Source organism: Morone saxatilis, unplaced genomic scaffold, assembly GCF_004916995.1.
Source record: "Morone saxatilis isolate NCDOM2014 unplaced genomic scaffold, NCSU_SB_2.0 Contig6, whole genome shotgun sequence".
In the NCBI taxonomy this organism is placed as follows: Eukaryota; Metazoa; Chordata; class Actinopteri; family Moronidae; genus Morone; species Morone saxatilis.
In genome coordinates, this window is record NW_023340206.1 from 7,918,041 (window position 1) to 7,938,792 (window position 20,752).

General features: G+C 39.1%; 1 protein-coding gene across 8 annotated transcripts in view; it reads left to right on the forward strand.

The window, feature by feature from the left end:
• The window catches only part of dmd (dystrophin), a gene marked incomplete at its 5' end in the record, with an annotated part of 195,686 nt that overhangs the window by 68,267 nt on the left and 106,667 nt on the right, over positions 1 to 20,752 (forward strand). For all 8 annotated transcript variants that reach the window (XM_035677552.1, XM_035677560.1, XM_035677555.1 and 5 more), the window contains 7 exon segments: positions 1,858 to 1,970; positions 3,168 to 3,296; positions 7,020 to 7,209; positions 11,521 to 11,666; positions 19,543 to 19,643; positions 20,070 to 20,181; positions 20,282 to 20,395. In XM_035677552.1, the coding sequence (XP_035533445.1) occupies positions 1,858 to 1,970; positions 3,168 to 3,296; positions 7,020 to 7,209; positions 11,521 to 11,666; positions 19,543 to 19,643; positions 20,070 to 20,181; positions 20,282 to 20,395 (905 nt within the window).

The window sequence follows — 20,752 nt, forward strand, 5'->3', positions numbered from 1 at the left end:
AGAGAGAGAGAGAGAGATGTTTCTTCTCGTCTGCCCTCTCCTCTGTCCTTGTGCAATTGTTGGAGGTTCTGAAAGCAGAAAAACACTCAACATTTATACTTTTCACTTTTCGTTTTTCTTTATTCATTCCAGTTCTGGCTCTAACTATCATTCAAATGAAACATACCAGAACATTACTCAACTCACTTACTGCAATATGATGTTAAATGAGGTGATTCAACCCTGGAAGAACCTTTATAAAGCTTTTAAATAAAGCTCTAAAAACATTACATCATTATGAGCAATAAGCTTTTCCAGTTAGCAATTAACAAACCAGCTTATTGTAAAGTAAAACTTAGTTAGTCCATCTCAGACTGCTTTCTAGTTTCCCTGTCTGAAGATGTAAGTGTTTAAAAATAGGTCACAAAGTAACTTGTGGGCAGGTTGTTTTAAAAGTGTACTCCATTATTCATAAAGTATTACTCATTGAAAAAATAATTACATTACTTCATTAATAACTCATCAATAAAAGTAAATATTATTATTATATTATTACAAAATCAGAATTTAATCAGAAATTCATTCATTTACTCATTCATATTGGGATGGGATTATCAATACCACTCTTACGTCTATCTGTTCAATATGAAGCTGGAGTCAGCTGCCGACTAGCTTAGCTTAGCAGAAAGAGTGGGAGAAAAAACGGCTAGTATGGTTCTGTCCAACCCCATAAAAAACACAAGTTGCATAAAAAGATGTAACATGGTAATTTGTGAGCTTTAGAGGCGATGGTAGGTGGATTTCATTACATTTGGACAGAGCCAGGCTAACTGTTTCCCCTTGCTTCCAGTTGTTACGCTAAGTTAATTCTCTGCTGTTTTTTTATCAGAGAGACATGAGAGTGGTAACGATCTCTTCATCTAACTCTTGACAAGAAATCAAAAAAGAACATTTCCCCCAGTGCAACACTGTGCCTCACTGGTGAGCTTTTAGGTTTTTGGACAACAACTCTATGGCACAGAGGAATAAGATGTGTCAGGCTTTGATACACACTGTACTTGTTATTAAGATTAATACATTGTTGATTTGGTTCAGCACATTGGATTTGTTGAAAGTAAGAGAAAATATGCTGTAGAACAGCATTTTAAAACGAAGGTCATTGCTCCATTGTCTTTGACTTCAACCTGCCTTAACTTCAGGGTCACATGTGATGGCACTTATCCAGCATCAAGTATTGTGCTGTTCTATTCGTAATAGGCTGTAATGGAAAATGGAATCAGCCAAATGTTTGACATGTAAGTGGAACATAATTGATGTACAATTACAGGAAGAAGCGTTCTCAAGTCTGTTTGGATGCCGGATGAGACATGCGAGCCAGGATGCTGCTCTTCCAGGTCCAGTTATCATGCAGCCAATGGGGTTCAGTTTGCCCTTTAAGAGGCAGGAGCATGAATCCATCTTTGTATAACTTCAGCATTGATTTCTCCCTCCTGGAACCTCTTGGAGGTTTTCATTTTCCGGGAACTGATGTTTTGCGCACACTTTAAATTGGCCATTTACATCAAAAATAAATGTCAGTTAGCGGTGAGTATGAATGCACAGTGAGATGTGTGTGTGAGTGTCTGTGTTCAGTGGGCAGGCAGATAAACAGTTTTTGGAGCTCACATTTTGTGCAGAATATTGATAGCTTGCCTCACCTCTCCTACAGATGACATTCACCAGATTTTGTGTGTATAGAGTGTGTGTGTATTTATGTCTGTCCCCACTCCCCTACAGAGAGACTAGTCGTGCCCATGTGAACTGTAAAGCATGTATCACTGTGTATGTGTATGTGTGTGACAGCCCCCTCTGTTTCTCTGTCCCCCCCCCCTCCCTCAGAGGGGAGTCGTGCTGATGACATTGCCCAGGCAGCAGAGCAGCTGAACCAGCGCTGGGTGGGATTCTGTGCCCTGTTGGCAGACAGGCTGGCATGGCTGGCTTACCAGGCAAAGGTACACACATATATCCACCCCATTTTTTACCACATGCTACTGTATGTCTTCCTCTCAGGCCTTTTTTTTTACTGAACAACAACAGCAACATTTTAAAACTGTACTCCAGCAAGTGAGTATTGCATTTCCATAATGTTGAGGGACTTTCTACAGACAATTAATATTTTAATTAGTTTAATAAAGAATAGAAAATATATGCAGCAGAGACAGAAATATTCTGAATTGTTTGTCCCTACTATGGGCTGCTGAGCTCATTTACCACCACTGAAGACATCATTGTGGTTATTTTCTCAAACTAGTTGCTTTAAATTGAATGATTTGTTTTTTATTTGAACTGTTTTTACAGTCCAGAGTGGTTATATAGCAATGAAATTCTACACTTAACACTTATCTTATTGTCTTTTTGTTTTAACTTAAAATGCAGATTAATCCTCTAGTGGACATCAGTGTCACCAAGAAATGATAGAATTATATAAATATATATTTATATAAATATAGTCATATAAGATAAAAATGTATTAAGCTACTCAGCAGTATATACTGTAAAATAGGTAAAAGTAGCCCCGCCTTTACCTGCTGCATCCTGCAGAATGAGTACTTTTACTTTTGGTACTTTGCTCATACTTAAAGATCTAAGCAAATCTTCTACCGCTGTCTAAGTCACATAAACTCTAACCTCTGCAAGTCATTGTGTGAAATAGCCAGGAGCAACTCTAGTATTCTTTGTATTGTTTTTATCTTATCTGCTACTGCCCGTAATATGAGTCTGACGTGTTGATATTTATTTATATATATATGGTTATGTTAATGCTCTATACCACCATGTTTTTGTTTGTTTTCCTACTTGAAACATATGAGTCATCCCATATTGCCTCTCAAAGTGTCCAAAAGGCAGGTGAATTTCACAGAGAGGCTCTAACTAGCCTTTTCACTATGTATAGACTTTAAACAACAAAATTGCCATCCAGGTACAGAATGAGAATTTCAATGTGCTATGACTCACTCAGGTGTGGATGGAGTTTGGTGAGTGTGACGTATCACACAGCTCGGCTGCAATCTTGGAGAGAGTTTGTGAAACGCGACAGATGTTGTGTGGGTGTTTGCTTGTGTCTTAGTGGGAATTGAACAGAGGCTTTTCTTAACCTATATTCAAAATGGGTTTCTCACTGTGTGTGTGTGTGTGTGTGTGTCCTTCAGGTACTGGCCTTTTACAGCTTGTATGAGCAGTGTGAGCAGGCTGTGGACAATAGTGAGAACTGGCTCAAAGTCCAGGCGCCTCCAGCCTCTGAAGCAGAACCACTCAAAGTACAACTGGACCGATGCCGGGTGAGTGGAATTAGTGTTTATGAGTGCAAACTTTCTCCAGGATGATCCATTATTTCCTGCTCAGCCCCACACTGATACACATCACTTCATACCTGTGCATTCACACTTTTTTAAGCATAAACACAAATGTAATGAACCTAAACATTATGGCATTCATGTTCACACAGCATTTGATTTGGTTTTCTTAAAATCCATTTGTTGTTAGCTATCATTTTCTTTTGTTTAATTTTCTTTTTTATTTTTTATCTTAATTTTGTCTTCATATACTATATTTATTTGGCTTGCTTGAATTTCTGTCTCTTTTCATGCATCTGTTTGTCACAGAATTTGTCTGTAAGTATTTTTATGTTATTTATGCATTCATTCCAACACAGACTAAATTAAGTGTTTTTCTTCTCTATTCTCCAATTTGTCCTTTCAAACACTTACACCTACTCTTCCCAACATGCTACTCACAAAGAAAGTGCAGCCACTGATGTACTGTAACTTTTGTTAAAAACTAATAAAGAAATTATTAGAGGACATCCATCTGAAGAAGTCTCTCCACGCTAAACATGAAAAGCCAGCAGCCGAGTAGGTTACCTAGCTCAGGAAAAGCTAGCCGGGCTCTGTCCAAATTGAATGTAAAGACCACAACTTTTCCGTTTTTAGTCCTTTTTTTGGCTATACAGATTAAACAGACCAGATATACTGTGTTAATTATTAAGATTTAAACAGATTTAGAAATCGTAGAACAAAGACACTCCTTATGACTGCAGAACTTGCCTGAGAATCATATTTATTTTAGGCTTTCAGTATAAAATTGTGGCAGTTGTCTGTACATCCATGGGTACATTGCAAAAAGTAACCACTAATAGGTTATTCAGCATACTTGTAATAGTTCTAATTTTGGGGGGAGGGACGCAGTTGGGCCCTCAGTGTCAGACTTTGAAAGCCCCTGCTTTAAACCAAATAACCAGCATAAAACACACACAGAAACACAGGTTCATTTTGATAACATCTAAACAGCAGGAAGTGACAGACAGTTCCAGAAACACTTCTAAAAGGAGAGATAGGAACAAGTAAGGTATAATTAACGTGAAAAAAGGACATCAGACAGGAAGGAAGGTATAGAGAGGAGTCATCGCCACAGACACTATAGAAAGAAAACAGGGAGGATTGGGGGAATGGATAGAAATAAGAATGCAGGTGGATAAAGGATGAAGGAAAAAAGAAAGTTAACAGATGACGCTGGGAGAAAAAGGAGATGCAGTGCTGAAACTTGATTTTTCTTCGAAGATATGTCTAGCTTCCACTGCAGACAAATTCACACAAACAAGGTTTCCCTCAGAAAGTGCGCCCACACACTTTCACTCCCCCACACATAGACACAAATGGAGAACACACACTTTCTCCCACACATAATACTTTCTGAGTTCCTGTCTTTATATTAAACAGCAAAGACTTCAGAGAAAATAAAATATTTACTGAAACTTTTAAAATGACCTTCCCGGTGGCAAATCATGCAGCCAACTGTTGGCTTACAAAAATATATTCTGTCGAGGTTAAATGCTTGTGCTTTTTAGCATTATTCATGAACAAGGAGTGTGTTTCTCTTCTTTAGGCTGGAGTGTTAGAGTTAGAGTTACAGGGGGATAAAACTGAGCTCCATTCAAAGCCTTCACCCCAGGACAGTTCAGTGAATATTAACCTGCTACCTGCTCTATCCTGCAACTCACATGGACTGATCCTCCTCAGCATCCCCATTTATGTAATGTGAAAAGTTGAGTTGAAATTAAATTTCTAATTGGCCTAAATGATAAGTTGACATTCTACATTTTTCTTATTGTCAACAAAATTTATAAAAAGACGAAAACTGTTTTGATGTATTAAAACTCCAACCTAGTATTGTGTGTGTAGCCAAAGCCTGATATATCTTAGTCTTCTATGCCAAAGAGCTCCATTGTTGTCCAAAAGCATCATCCCTCACTGAAAGTAGTCCCCAAGGAAGGGACAATTTCCTCCAGTTTAAGTAACAATAGAAACCTAATAGTTTTACATTTTGGCAAATCCAACTATTCACTTTTTTGCCAAGAAAATGTATTCCATCCTGATAGCTTCGCATAAAGACTGGAAGCAGGTGGATCAGCTAGCCTGGGCTCTGCCTACCAGCACTTCTAAATTTTACTAATTACTAATAACACAAACAATAATGTAAAAATGACAATTTGGGGTTTTACAAGAACAGCATTGGAAGAACAAAATGGTGTACGTGAGCCAACGTGTAGGATACCAATGTTGTTACCTTTAAGATATTAAGCCAAGTGTTTTCTCTCAGATTAGACTTTATGCTTTATGCAAATGTGAGTTGTTTTGCTGATGGACCTCAAAGGTGAACTGAAAGTCTACTGGTCTGAAATAACATTCTGTTTAACTCCAAAAGGTTCATAACATCAATCATTTACATGGCTGGTACACAGACAACCCATGCAGGTCATTATTTTTAATCAAGCCCAACTTCCAAGCCTGTTGCTGCCAATTTTACTGATACCACCCCTCTGTGTCAACGCTATCTGTAGCCGATAACATTCAACTCCACAGCTGTCAGTTGATGTTTGTGGTTTAACCCACTTTAAAGAACAGGCGGTCTTTGAGAATAACGATAAGGAGCTCATTCAAACACCTCTGTTCACATCCACCTTTGTGATGGCTGACAGAGTGCAATTAAGAGAGGTGTGTATATAGTATCCACCTAATAGTAAAACAGAATCAACCATCTCATTTAAATCTGTCTAAACAACAGACTGAACATACTTTGAGTGCATCAGTGAATGTCTCTGTCTATTATGTTTTAAATAAAATAAAAGACCAAAAGTGCAAGGAACTGATTAAACAGTGTTAGCAGCTTTTGCCTCAGTCTTTTAGCCCAATATCACATAAAGTCACATAGTTCATGACACAGCCGGAGAGACTACATTTTCAACCCACTCATTGACCTAACGTTAGCTTAATTAGGTGGAAAAATCAAGGGTCAGCTAAAAATGACATGCCTCTTTTTGGTCTGCCTCTGTCAAAAATCTAGGACGCAACGTTTCAAACATGAGTAGATATTTTTAGTGATCATTGTAAATTATATGTACCTTGCTAGATCCTAAGTAACACATAAAAAGGTGTAGCAACAGTAACTAAGGAGAGTGAGGCTGAGCCGATGATCAACTGGCTCGAGTTCATACAAGAATATAACATCAACTATTGGTTTTTACTGTTGGCGTGAACATAAACCAGATGTTGAAAAGTATAGAAAAAATCATTTAACTACACACTGTTCCTCTCCCCCCTTCCTGTGCTGATAAAGCAGTGTTTTTTTCTCTGCTCTCTTTGTACAGTTTGAAGAGAAATAGTTTCACGGCTACATTTCAGTTTTGCTGAGCTGGTCCAATTTCCTGCTTGGCTTCCTATTCATTAACAGTTGGGAGTGTATTTAAACATTTCTGTAAAATAGAACTGATTAAGCACAAGGCAAATGGAGTGGAACTTTAAAAATGAAAACACAATATTTTTCCACAGATCAGTTTTTATTAGAGTAGTTTGGACTTATGGAATAGTTATACAGAATTTTATTTTTTTTCTCCCCAAAATCTCCATGGTAACAACATAGGAGTTTGCCTGTATGGTTGACTAACACTTTCTCCCTCATTGGTTCATTCATTAAGTGACCCTTTCTCCTCCTTTTTGTCCCCGCAGGAGGAGGTGGCTCGCCTGGCCGCCCTGGAGCCTCAGGTGGAGCTTTTGGAGAAGCGTCTGAATGAGCTGAAGGAGGAAAAGGAAGGCGAGGAGCCTTCATCCTTCCTGGATGCCGACATCCATGCCTTCAAAGAGCACTACCACAAGGTGCTGGAGGATCTGAGGGCGAGAGAGAGGCAGCTACAACTGGGTGAGAGAGGAGAGATGCTGATTCACTGCGAAAACTTAATCCCAGCAATTCATTTAGTACAGAGCATACGAGTTGACCTTGTTACTGCACCTTGTGGCCCTCGCTTTTGTTGACATGCCCTCAATTTTAAAAGTTGGTGGGTAGAGTTTGTTAGAGTAAGTGCTACATTTTCAGGAAAGTTTTATTATTCTGAACATGGGTCTTATTTTCATAGATTTGGACATCATTCAAGTTAACTATTGATATGTGGGGACTCAACGATGCCTGAATTAGGGATAAGGCTGATAAGATGACGCTCCAATTATACCATTAACTAGGCTAAATGCTTGGCGCTGTGCCACCCAGCATGAGGGTGTGCAAGCCCAAGGATGACATCACCACGTCTGTGAGCATAAAAGATGTGTGAAAGTGTGTCTGCGGTGTGGAGGTCTTTTAAAGTTTCCCAAAACAGAAATCAAAGTTTGCACTAATTGCTCAGTCCACACTACAAATTTAATGACCCATCTGAAGAGCTGTCGTCCTGATCATTACAATGAATTTTTGAAGAACAAAGAAAAACAGGCACCAGACATAAAACACTAGTCAGTAGCCTCTTCTCCAGTCTCTAAACAAAACCCAAAAATATGACTGCGTCTTCCGTGGGGGCCAAAGGTATCAATCAGAAACTCATAAAGTATTGATCTGGACAACCAGCTGTTTTCGTTCGTTGAAAATTTGTGGACTATGCTGACGCCACATGATGCTGAGTTGCAGGTATTTTTCAGCCCAAACTGAGCTGCAAGCTGTCATTCTATTTTAAATGAATTTATTCAGTTAATATATTATTGAGTTTAAACAACAGTCTGTAAAGCATATGCAGCCTGCTTATTTATGTTGATTTATTCAAGGGTGTGAAAAAGAGCACACTGTGTCTATCAATGTTTCCTTCAGGTGGCTTTAATTTTAGACAGTGACAGTAGAGCAATGGCAGGAAACAAAGGAAGGAGAGAGATCATTTTCAAGCACTCTCATAGCACCAGGAATGGTACTTCTTATGTGTTATGTGAGATTGATGTGGAGTTCCAGTTCCTAATCTTGTCAAAACCTAAAAATCATCATCTCCCTTCCATATTTTTACAGAGTAGCCAGGCCTATGTAGGACTATGTAAGTGACTGTTTAGTTTCCTGCTGTGGAAGTCAGCTTTGTCAGTCTGCTGTAGCCCACACACTGTATCAGACAGATTTAGAGTGGCAAATGTCTCTGCCCACAACAGCAACAACAACACCCCAAGAATCAGCACAGACACACTAGTTGTGGTTGTTGGAAAACAGAACGAATGCATTGAGATCGTGCAAACAGATCTGCAGCCTACAGCAACGTCTTTCAGTGTGGGTAGATGCAGGGATGAATACAGTACTGTTTCCATATCCGCGCTCCAATTACCCCCACAAAGCATTTATGTATTTGATATGGCACAGCATCCCATTTTTCAATCTGCCAAAAAACTCACGTATTATGCTGTACTGCTTATATTATTATTTGATTTCCCAGGCTGAGTTGAAAACATTTTTAAACCACCCACTAACTTTGAGTATTCAGTTCAGAATAGTACAATGGCACTAATTGCACTGCTGGTTGCCTGGCGAGACTGCCTTGAATGACCCGGGTGTAACAAACATCTACCTTGTTGACATATCCTTGGGTGAGACACTGAATCTCTGCCAGCTTAATTATGCTCACACTGACCTCTGATGTCTGTGTAGAGAGGCCAAGAGAAAAGAGAGTTTCCATATGGAGACCTGTTAGGAATCATATTGTTAGATTTTATGCTGATATCAAACACATATTTCAATGTGGGGCCAAAGTCCAGATGTACCTGACATTTTATATGCGCCTTATTTTCAGACCGAGGAGCAACTTAATACATTTTTATGAGACATGGATGCATTGAATGACCAATTAGATATGGCATACATGTAACAGCAGAGAGTTTTGGACAGAAGGGAGATCCATACAGCACTGCAGCCGGCTGCAAAGCACAGTACATTTTAGTTCTCAAATGTTTTGTTTAATCTGGCGGTTAAGATTCTGAAGCAAATAACTCATGAGGTTTCCAGTGTTACCTCCATTTCACACCGTGTTAAAGCATCTATTGGCAGATATTGAATATAATATGCATAACTATCTTTTGATTAGACTGAATATAAGAATCTTTATGTTTTTGTTACCTTATAATGAGCTTTCCATGGAGTCTGACATGTTAAACTGCCATGTTTCTACAGAAGCCCAGAGCAGACATACCAAGCATCCAATTTAAAAAGGGACGTTTATATCTTTCATGCATTTCACAGCCACCATAGTTTTTCCTTTGTGCTTGAAATGGGAGAGTGAAGCAATCTACTATATCGCCTGATGCCACTTAATCCTACACACCAGTCCTTTAACAACTGTTATACATATACACTTAGCATGAGCTGTGCCAGACATTAAATGAATGAATAAATGGCATTCAGGAAATCAGTATTATGCTTCTGATCCATCAGGAGCCGGCACCAATTTAGGACATTACATTGGGATAAATGTAAAATTTTCAAAAATGTATTTCTTTTCTGTGCCTGATTTTCCTGACACAGACAAATTGTAGTTGAGTGGGGTTAGTTTAAATTTAATTTGATATAAAAAGATATACTTTTCACAATTAGATTTGGATTTACCGTAGGTCCTCTCTGAGGACCTAGAGGACTCTGATGGTTCCTCCCAGCTAACAAGTAGTGCCGAAGTAAAGTCACAAGCTCTATGTTCTCTAGTGAAAGGAATCAAGGAAACTGTCATTCAAAGGCTCTAATTTTAAGAGCTGTGAGTGTCATCCCATCACTTAACATGCTCACATTTCAGAGCTGGTTGACAAGTCGAGTGACTCAGACTTGTGTGTGACAACATACAGTCGGCTCTCACCCATGTGGTTACACTTTGTCACCTGTCTTCATGGCGAGCAGCAAGTGAGAGTGAGTCATTTAGTTCAATTTGTAGTGCTACTCTCACTGTGTCCGTGAGTGTGTGTGTGTGTGTGTGAGACACTCTCTGCGGCTTTCTCAGTGAAAACAATGACAATGAGACTTAATGAGATAGAAAAAGAAGCTAAAAGCTGCAGTCATCAAGACCAGGAAAACTAAATCAGACAGACGTTGTGACAAAACAAGAGCAGAGAGCTATTTATATCAATGAGGGAGGGAATGATGGAAAGAAATGAGAATACAAAAAATATAGCCACTGCGAAAAATGACCCTGAGGGAAAAGACATTGAGAGACAAAGATGCAGGGAGTGGGAAGAAAGGAAGAGAAGGAGAGGCAGCTGGAGAGGGAAGAAAAGATAGAGAAAGATGCTGACAGCCAAACAGACAAACTATAATTCTTAACTTACTCAGACAGCTCCTTCCCTCGTGCCACACACCGCGCTTTTCCCACCCACACCAGGGGTGCGATACCCAACACACACATTCAACTACTCATAGAAGAATGGATGTGGACAGATTACTGCGCTGAATTACAATCAGTACAGCTGAGAAGCATATAGAATAGAATATTTTTTGCAGCAGTTATTTGAGTGGCACTCTTCTTTTTGTGGCTTTCTGTCTTTATCTGCCTCTGAAGTTAGTTCAGGTCAGGCCAGCACGTGTCTTTCACATCAAACCGGGGAAGCTTTACTGAATACTTACATACATTGAAAAAAGTCAGTAGTAATCGTAGAAATATAAAAGTCATAAACTGTGTGAAATGCAAGAGTCAAAAGTATTCATGAATAAAGCAATATTGCACATGTGAAACATCTACATATACGCATTGCAATAATCAAGACATGATGCAAGATGAAGGCATGTGTGCACCTGTCTAGAAATATATGAGGGCCACTAATGAGAATAGCTGTCTTGTCTAGACTTAGCTGAAGAAAAGTGGTTGCCATCCAGTTTTTGGCTTCAACTACACAGTTCTGCTTGTGCATACCAAGCTCAATGGGCTTTATTGAAAGGTGCCGCCTCAGTAGGTTCTTTGCAATTGCACATAAAGGTACAAAAGTAGTAAATTAACCAAAAATTATTTCAGAAAGACAAATTTACCAGCAAACTTTGTAAACAGCAGCTAGAACAGCAGCATCAGCAGGTTTTCCCTCACAGTGGAGAATAGACAATTTATATGAATTAAATATATATTAAGGGTGGTATTTATGCATATGTTTGGATATTAAAGTCTTAGCAGTTTGCAGTGGTACAACAGCATTGATCACCTGTCAGCCTCTCTGATATATCTCTCTGTCTCTTCCTGTTTGTCTCTAGTTTTGGAGAGCTTGCCCCCGGCTCGTTATAAGGAAACCATATCGACACTGTTGGCATGGTTACAACAATGTGAGGCCAAGCTGACCGTCCCATCCACAGCCGTTACAGAGTATCCTATTATGGAACAGAGACTTAAGGACGTTCAGGTACACACACACACACACACTCCTATCCCTGTTTTAATATCTTATCTGGAGTTTGAGTGCATTCAGAAGTATTATAATTTGAGGTTATGTGCTGTCAGTGCCATATAAATGTTTAAACAATCTTTATGCTTTTGATGTGAAGGTACAATAACAATCTGGCTTTACATTCACACAGTATGAAGAGATAGTAAAACCGTAACGTACATAATGGGCTATTATTATATGATGTACATATAGTTATTATCTCCAGTAAGCGTTCAGTATTTATATTATAGGGGAAAACACATTGAATTCACAGTAGTTAGTCCGTCCATTCTCCATTAGGAAGTTATAGCACTGAGAGTAGAATCAGATGCATAAAATGCATTCAAATTGTGTTTTTTGATGCTGAAACTAAACAAAATGGGAGATCTGTTATAGAAAATGTTTTTCTGGCTCACACCAATGTATGAGAGAGGTTATTCATGNNCTGTGAGTTTGATTTGGGTGAAGGGACTTCTTGCGAACGTATAATTGAACCGCGAGCTGAACACTTATTTTTTATCTTTTTCTATGTTGAGACACCAAGTGTCCACACAGGCAAAAGATGCTCTATAACTTTAGACTGTATGATAACATTCTGAACTGTCTCTGAGCCAGCTTTCCCCTCTCTGCAGTGGAGCCAATGTAATGGCTCCCCGGGAAAAGTAAAAGTAAAACTTAAGTTCTGCCTGGTATGGCTCTCTTAGCACATTCATTTGGCATTAACTGATACTTCAAATGCTTTGCAGCTCTTACACTTTGACTGGCAATGCTTAAACTTCGACTGATACTATACTATATACTATATACTATACTGATAGCCTTTCAGTGCTCAACTGACACTTCAACAGTGACTCAACAGTTTACAATTTAAAAACATTAAACGTATTTACATTGTTTCAATGGTTGAATATGTAAAGACATTGAAACTATTTTAGTTATTAGTTACTTATCAGGGCTTAGTTCGTGTAGTGTAGTGTAATGTTGGAGGTTGGTATAATAGCAGCTCTATCTGGTATGAATCACTGGTAATTATGCTATTAGGTGGGTATCCCATCATCCACTAGGAGCAACAGTAATTCAGCTGATAGGTGGATTTGGTCTGTATCACTGTGTTTTCTCTTGACAACACTGGTCCTCAGATCTGTTTACAAATTCCCATAAAATGCCAAAATGGGGCTGGCTCTATAATCCTGTGGGGCTGTATAACACTGTAATCAGTTTTTACTGCGAGTAGTAAAGTTATATTGCCACTGGCGATGCCAAACTGCCAAAGCAGCACTCTTTTAAAGGATGCTTTTCTGCTGCTCTTTGAGGTAGCTGGCAGAGGATAAAGAAGAGAGAGAAAACAGATGACATGCCCCATTAACCAAGAGTCTGATTCATACACACAACCTAGTGAGTAAATTGCATGCATCTGATACACCAGGACATCCTCAAATCACCATTGTAAACATAAAATCCCTGTAGAACGAATCATTAAGGCAGATAGTGTCCTTTTAAAAAGAAGAGGTCATTTTCAACATAACTAAGTGTTAATGGCAAAGGAGGGTTTTTTTTAGCCGGCTCTTTCCAGTATGTGTATTTTTGGATACAAACTTAAATAAACTAAAAGTGAAAGAAACTGAGTTTGAATGAACCGGATTCTAAAAATGATAACTTAAGTTATATAAATATACCCATGTGGTGCTCCCCCTGCCTTTGTGGCTGGGAATGTTTGCCAGGGGCTTGTTTTGCAAATTATAATCGCAGCTCACCTCCAACTCCCATTATTACTATGATTAGTATTTTTTTTCCCTGTTGTATATTTATTTCTTTCCATTTCTATCCTTATTTACTTTCTTAGACAAGATTTTTTTCTCTCCCTCAAACAAAAATATCATATTGAAGCAGAATATTGCGCTTTCTTGGAGCACTTGAACGTTGAAGTGGTCCTCCTATGAGATGACAATACCAGCGGTGGCCCCAAGCCAATTTCAGTTCAAGACCTCTGACATACATACTTACCCCAACGACACACCCACCAGCTCACATACACCACCACAATGTCTGCTGCTCTTCATCAGTTCACTGTGAATACTACCGACTGCGTGTTTCACAGTAGAATAGGCAATATCTGATTATGTTAACCAAGGTGACGTCATTTGATCATTCAGTCTTTTGTGATTGCCATAAAAAAGACAGGTAAAAATAGCGCTATTACATACACACTACTAGGTGAAGAAGTAGGTGTATACCCTGTCGGTGTGTGCTGTATTTCCACAGCCATCAGTACAGCAACAGAGACATGTCACACCCACCACTCTGCTGTTCTCACCCCCCCCCTGCACTCTCCTTTTACCTGTCTCCTCTATCCAATATGTGTACACTGCTGCTGTTTTGGGTCTTGCACTTGTTTAGCAGTTTTGTTGCTGGGTTTGAAAAACACAGGCATATAGTGGTGAAGACAGCTACTCCTTCAACATAGGGCAGTGTTGTTGCATCTGTTCTTTTCTCTGCATGTTGTGGTGTTCTTGTCGGATCTTGTTGCTTGTTGAAAGCCCAGTTTGGTTGGTCACAAGCTCTTAGAGCTTCCTTGAGGTGTTTGTGCTCCTTCTCTTTCGTACTTGTAAGGCGAAGAACAGAAGCAGCAACACATTCATTCTATCATGTTGGTCAGTTCTCCATAACAGGGGTCTATTACTAGTATTGCAAATACACAGCGTTAATATTTTAAACTTACAAGTACTTGGCATTACACAATTCAAAATTTCCAACAATCCCTCTCTACATTATCTCCTGGTCCACAACCATCTTCGTTTGTCTTTCCACAGTCTTTCTAATAGTCACCAATGCTGTTCTGGTCGAAATAAACCCTTAGAGTTAGATGACAAAATAGCCACGAAACAGGCTGTTGTTAGCTAATCATTGGGGGCAGATGCATTTGTCAAATTACAAAAAGTGCTTGATGTTGACAACTCAGATTGCTCAGATTGTTATTCTGACAGCATTATAGAAAGAATCCCTACAGAGATAGACCTTTTGTTTAACCAGAAACAGCCGTAATATCACTGTCGCTCCACAAAAGCGGTAATTTCACTTTGTATATCATCGTAACATCGTAACTTAGTTCATAGTGGACAGAAACAAAAGAAAACTCACCAACACCATCTTTGTCCTTAATTCACCGACATAGATGAGAAAAACAGGAGTTTCAGACTCTCTCCTCGGGTGGAAACATGCACACATGGCCAGACCAGCTTTGTAAGCAAACTACAGAGAGGCTGGGATAACAACACAGCCAAAGAGAGAGTGTGACGTCCTTCTCTCTCAGAACAACATTACTCCATTATGTCTTTACAGAGCAAATGGTTGTTTGCTGAAACTTGCTAAATCTCATATATATAATCTTTAAGAGTGAATACATCTACTTGCTATGCTAATAAAATCCTCTTTCATTGTGACTTTGAAACAGGAAGCCATCCCTATACAAACAATACAAAATGACATTACATTTATGCCTTGCAGTTGTTTGCTGTCCTGTATCCTGTAAACTGCAGTCTTCAATTTAAAGCAGCAGCTTTAAACAGCAAGATAAACTGTAAACCTTCAGAAGCCTAAAAAAAAGCAAAGATAATTTAAATTTCAGTGAGAATCTGTGATTTTTTGGAGCTCGACTTGCATCTGCTTAAAATGCAGAGAGCAGGCCAGAGCTGGTCTGCTGCTGATGTGTGTGTGTGTGTTTGTCTACAACTCTGCAATTATGAGAAGGCGGGTGAGCAAAATCCCAGTGGAGCAAATCAGTGTCTCTGTTTATCACAATATCTACCTACAGATAAACACACACACACGCACACACACACTCACAAAATGCCAATATAGTGTGTGTCAGTATGCATACAATGTGGAGGTGAATACAGACACACATACAATCTTTTTTCATTGTGTCAATGTTAATCAGTATTTCCAGTATTTCCAAGGTCTTCTTCTTTTTTATTACTTTGTTGTTGTTTTAGAAGTGTTGATTATTATCTTTAACTTAAGTCAAGGTCACACCACAGAGGAATGTGTTTGTGTGTGTGTGTGTGTGTGTGTGTGTGTGTGTGTGGACTCAGCCCTTTTTAAACTTGATAATGGTCTTGTAGCTTAGCAGGGAGATCAAGCCTTGTAGCCTGAGATTAATTAAAGTTGATTGTAGATAATAATTAGGAATTCATTCTGCATACTGATAAGCCGTCATTAATTTTCAGCACAACTGTTTCCTCTCTCGTCGCTCAGAGAGACAAGACTCCCGCGTGTGTGTACATGTCGCATGTGTGGTCGGAAACGTTTCCTTTTCCCAGATGACAGTATCAACCTCTTACTCTGCTTACTTTGTTCATTAAAGTAATGAGCGCTCCCGTCAGGTGGGAACTTGGTTTGAACCCTGACTTACTGTCAGAAAAGCAGACCTAGCCGATATTAAAAACAGCCCTGATTGGTTGAGGTAACTGACAGCTTGAAGAGAGATGATGATTAATATCATCCACAGCTACTGGTAGAAGTTATTAAAGACCTGATTGCAGCATTCAATCACTACCTATAATTTTGGTGTTATTACATCATGTGATTCATTTGTGATTTTGCAGAAGAGCGATGTAGTGAGATGTGAGTAGGGGTGGGTAGTTTAGATAATTGATTTAAGACTCCAATTAACTTCTTAAAGCCCAAGATGGCATCTACAGTTGTCTTTACACAGTTTACAACTATGTAAAACACAAAAAATACTCATTAAGAAACTGGAACCAATGAATGTTGATGAAAAAAATGACTTTATTATTAATGTTATTAATTAATTATTAATTAATTAATATTATTATTATTAATTTTCCAAACGGCTGCCTTTTAATTTTCTAATGTAATATACTAGATTATTAAAATCAGTATCGGCTAAAATAAAGCTGATCCTTTTTTCCCTGAAATCAACTGTATTTTGTCAGCCTGCTAGTGTAGCACTGCTGCTGTCCTGTACCACTGCACATGTGAGTGAAATGGGTGAACGTCCACTTTGACAAAGTACAAGTTACATTCGCTAAACTCCAGCTCTAATTCTCTCTCTCTCATTAGCAAAAAGCAGAGTACAAAACATTCAGCTAGCCGGAACTCTGCAGTTAAAATGACAAACGGCGGTGGCAGCAGGTCATATCAGCTGTCGCTAATTAACGTTAATTCCGTGAGTAACTTGATGAGAGGCCAAAATAACCCTTGGCTGTTGTCTGGTTTGTGTGTCTGTACTCAGCCAAAGATCATTTGTGAGGTAGAAGCTCCACTACTGTGCCAAAACAAGTGTTTCTGCAGTTCCAACAACTATGCACAGAGTGATACATCGCAACAATTTCAGGAAGCTTTCATTTATATAAGATGAATAATTTAAGCTTCTAGTCCTTATAGTTTTGAATCAGTACCATCAGTATTTCTTAAACCACTTATGTTTACCCAACAAGGAGCTCTTGTGGCAGTGTGAGTTATGACTGTTGACGGAAGTAGCACCATAGGACCTCTTAGGGAGGACATGGCGGTGTGTTATGGGTAAACGAAGAGACTTACATGGACACAGGGGATTGCTGTTCAAATCCCTTTTGCTATTGACTGAGAACTGAACTGAAGGAAATTTCACACTGAAAGTAAGATGTTTGGATTGATCACAGTCAGCCATTGACCCCCACCAGATGTAAGTGTTAGGTTGCTCTTTAAACAGTCAATGGTCTTTACTAAGTAGTTTTTTGTAGCAGTCATTTGTTGCAGTTTGAGAAAGCACTGAGCAAACAACGTCCTGTCCATAGGGGCACCGAGTGAGAAATACTGTGTGGGTCTTTTTGGAGGATAACGACAAACAACACATTTTGTCATTTACTTTGAAGTGTTAAAATGATATAGTAATATCTGATAGAGTATACCATATTCATTTTGCATTGTTGCAACACCTCTCCAGCTTTCTGTTGAATCTCTAATAAGGGAGCTCACTCATCTCATTCATCAACAGTGAAAGTGGGACCCTATTGAGTCAGTTACAGAAGGTGATTCCCTGCTCTCCAATGGAGCTGGATGAAAATCACGGAGAGAAAGGAGGAGGATAGACGAGACAAAGCCCCAAAACTTTGAGTAAAAAGAGTCCTTAATGCCTTCCTGCTTGGGATTCAGTGTTGCAGTAGAAGGATTGTGACAGATGTCCTGTCCAGGGTCTGTGCTTGAACTAAGCTAAACTAAGCCTCTGAGCCACCTTGGTGTGAACAAGGCTCTCTTCCCCAAAATCTTCCACCCAAAGTTCACCAGGAATTCCCTCACCTATCCACTTGTAATTCATCCTGCACAGCAGGGTAGGCAAAATCAAATAGTGTGAAAAGGCTTTCATTACAAAATGTTAACAGTCAGTGGCAGCCTCATAACCCCTCATGCTCGTCATCCCTCACTCTCCCACCTCACCCTGCTCAATACTGTGTAGTGTAACACACAAGCTGTTAAAATGAGTTTCTGCCCAAAGCATTCCAGCTTCATGGCATCTACATGAGGTGTGGGATTACATGTGATTGTTATCTGATAAGTGAATAAATCGTGTTTTTGTCTGCAGTTCTACAGAGACTTATATGTGTCAAGGAAATGACGGCATGAGGATTGATTCATGGAGCCCATATATACATATATATTAGAACAGATCTTTGCATGGCAGGGTGTGTATTAGTCCCCAAATATGAATATATTATTCAGATACAAACCCAGATTACATTTGCCACAAACTTCACACTGGGAGTCATAACTCAGTCAAATCAAAAAACATCATCATATACACACTGTTACAAACAGCAGAACTCACTCTTTTTTGGGATATTTGGTTATCCAGTGTCCATCGAGGATAAATGTACACATCCTTTTTTGAAATGACGTTTTAAAGGTTGCTCTTGTAAATTCAGATTTCAGCTCAGTCATCAGATTCAGGCTTTTTCTTCAGTAATTCAGTAATCCAGTGATCCAGTCTGTACAGTGTGAACAGGGACTGCTGTTAGCCTGCCAAAATGTAAACAAGGCTGTAGGTTAAGACCATAGAGGTGTGGAGAGTTAGAAGTTTTACATTCAGTGAGGTTCCAGCTCAAAAACTTTTCATCAGTTTCTAGGAGATTAGTTGTGCAGTGCAGGATGAAGACTGACTGATGTTCCACAGATGTTTTTTTTGTTTTTTTTACCTCATTATGTTAATAATATTGAAGCCTGGCACCTTGCTGATTTGACAGTAGAGACATTCAGAGATTTCTTCTTTCCAGATTTTTGTTAATATCTTTTTTTATGTATTTCTTCAGACTGAATTTATTTTCCTCTGGTTATCCCCCAATCACATGCAAAGCTTGTATTTTTGATTATAATTTATCCTTTTCTTTTTTGGCCCAATAGCTATGAGGGGCACATTTTTGCTCATTATGTTTCTTCTTCATTTTTTATACCAGACATTTTACACTCATCTGCACCTCCTCCTGTTGTTCACAACCTCCTCTACTGACTTATATTTTCTCTCTTTATACTCCCCTCAACCACCCACCATGCCCCTGCTGTATTTCCACTATTCATTTCCACCCAGAACATTAACAGTTACACAGCTTTTTTTTATTTTTTTTATTTTTGGTATTCAGATACACTTCTGGCTTTATTATTTGATACATTTAGGTTCAAATACATATAAAGAGTATAAATAACAGTAAAGAAAATTTTTTAGTAAAGTAAAATCATGGATGAGCACAGAAAAGATGGACACATGAAAGTTTGCTGTATGAACCACACAATCTCCCTCTCCCTCTCCCTTTCGCTCTCTTTCTCATTCTGTCTTTCCATCTCTCTCTCACCCCTCCAGGCCCTCGAGGTGGCTCTGGCTGAACACCAGGGAGAGGTGGACTACCTGACCTCAGCTGTGGAGCAGGTCTTCCAGAAAGCGCCGGCAGACATCAGCCAGAAGTGAGACATGGGAAATAATGAAGTGCAATACATTAAAAGAGAGAATTAAACGAGATGAGATTTTGATGCAGATTCCAGCAATGGTCTCTCTGCAGCACAGTGGTTCCAAACTGGTCCAGCCTCAGGGTCCATCCAGGTTATTTCCATCCATTCTTCCTTAAAGTTAATTAAAGTGATTTCTCATTATTGGGTATGAAAACGCTTTTAAACATATATGGCAGCTCCTATCTCCTGCCTCTAGCTCCTGTCTCTACCTCCTATCATTAGTTGCTCATGAGGCCATTGTAACAATCGATTGGCTTTTATTTAGGTTTGAGAATCACTGCAATAAATGCACAGGAAGTGGTTCAAACAGGAAGTCTGCATTAGTAATGCTTCTGTAAAGAAATATGTCACAAGCCAATAAGCTTCTGTAATCTTCTGTAGGTATCGTGCCGAGATGGACGGCGTCATGGCGCGTTGGAGACGACTCGGCACCACGCTGGCAGACAACGCCCAGAGAATCCAGGAACTCATGGCCAAACTGATGCAGTTTGAGGTGAGAGTGATTGGAAGGATTGCTTTACTGTATGCAGGCTGAGAGTCCAGGTAATACAAGAATTTGAATAATTTCAATTATTTATTTCTGTCTCTATCAGAATGATGTAAAGACTTTAAAGAAGTGGATGGCAGATGTGGATGTCTTCCTGAACGAGGAATGGCCTGCACTGGGAGACTCTGAAGCCCTGGAGAAACAGTTAGAGCAGTGCACGGTAAACATCCTGACATTACTTTAGACTAAACCATCACTTGTAATGGCCTAGTTTGAACTAACGTTGCATTATATCTTGTATTTCTTACCAACAAACAAACTTATAAACTTGTTTTTTTCTTAAAAAGATTATCAACACAACAGTTCTCAATTTTAAAAATGCTCAAAGGGGTCAGTTTGATAAAAGGTTTATAAGGGGTAGATAAAAATAAAATGTTAACAGGATAAAAATTCCCCAGAGAATTTATAAAACAACCCACGGAGTCCATAAAATATCCGAGAGTCTTTAAAAAAAAAACCTTGAGGATGTGAAGATGAGATTGAAAATGAGCAGATAAACAGCTTTTAAAACTGGTAA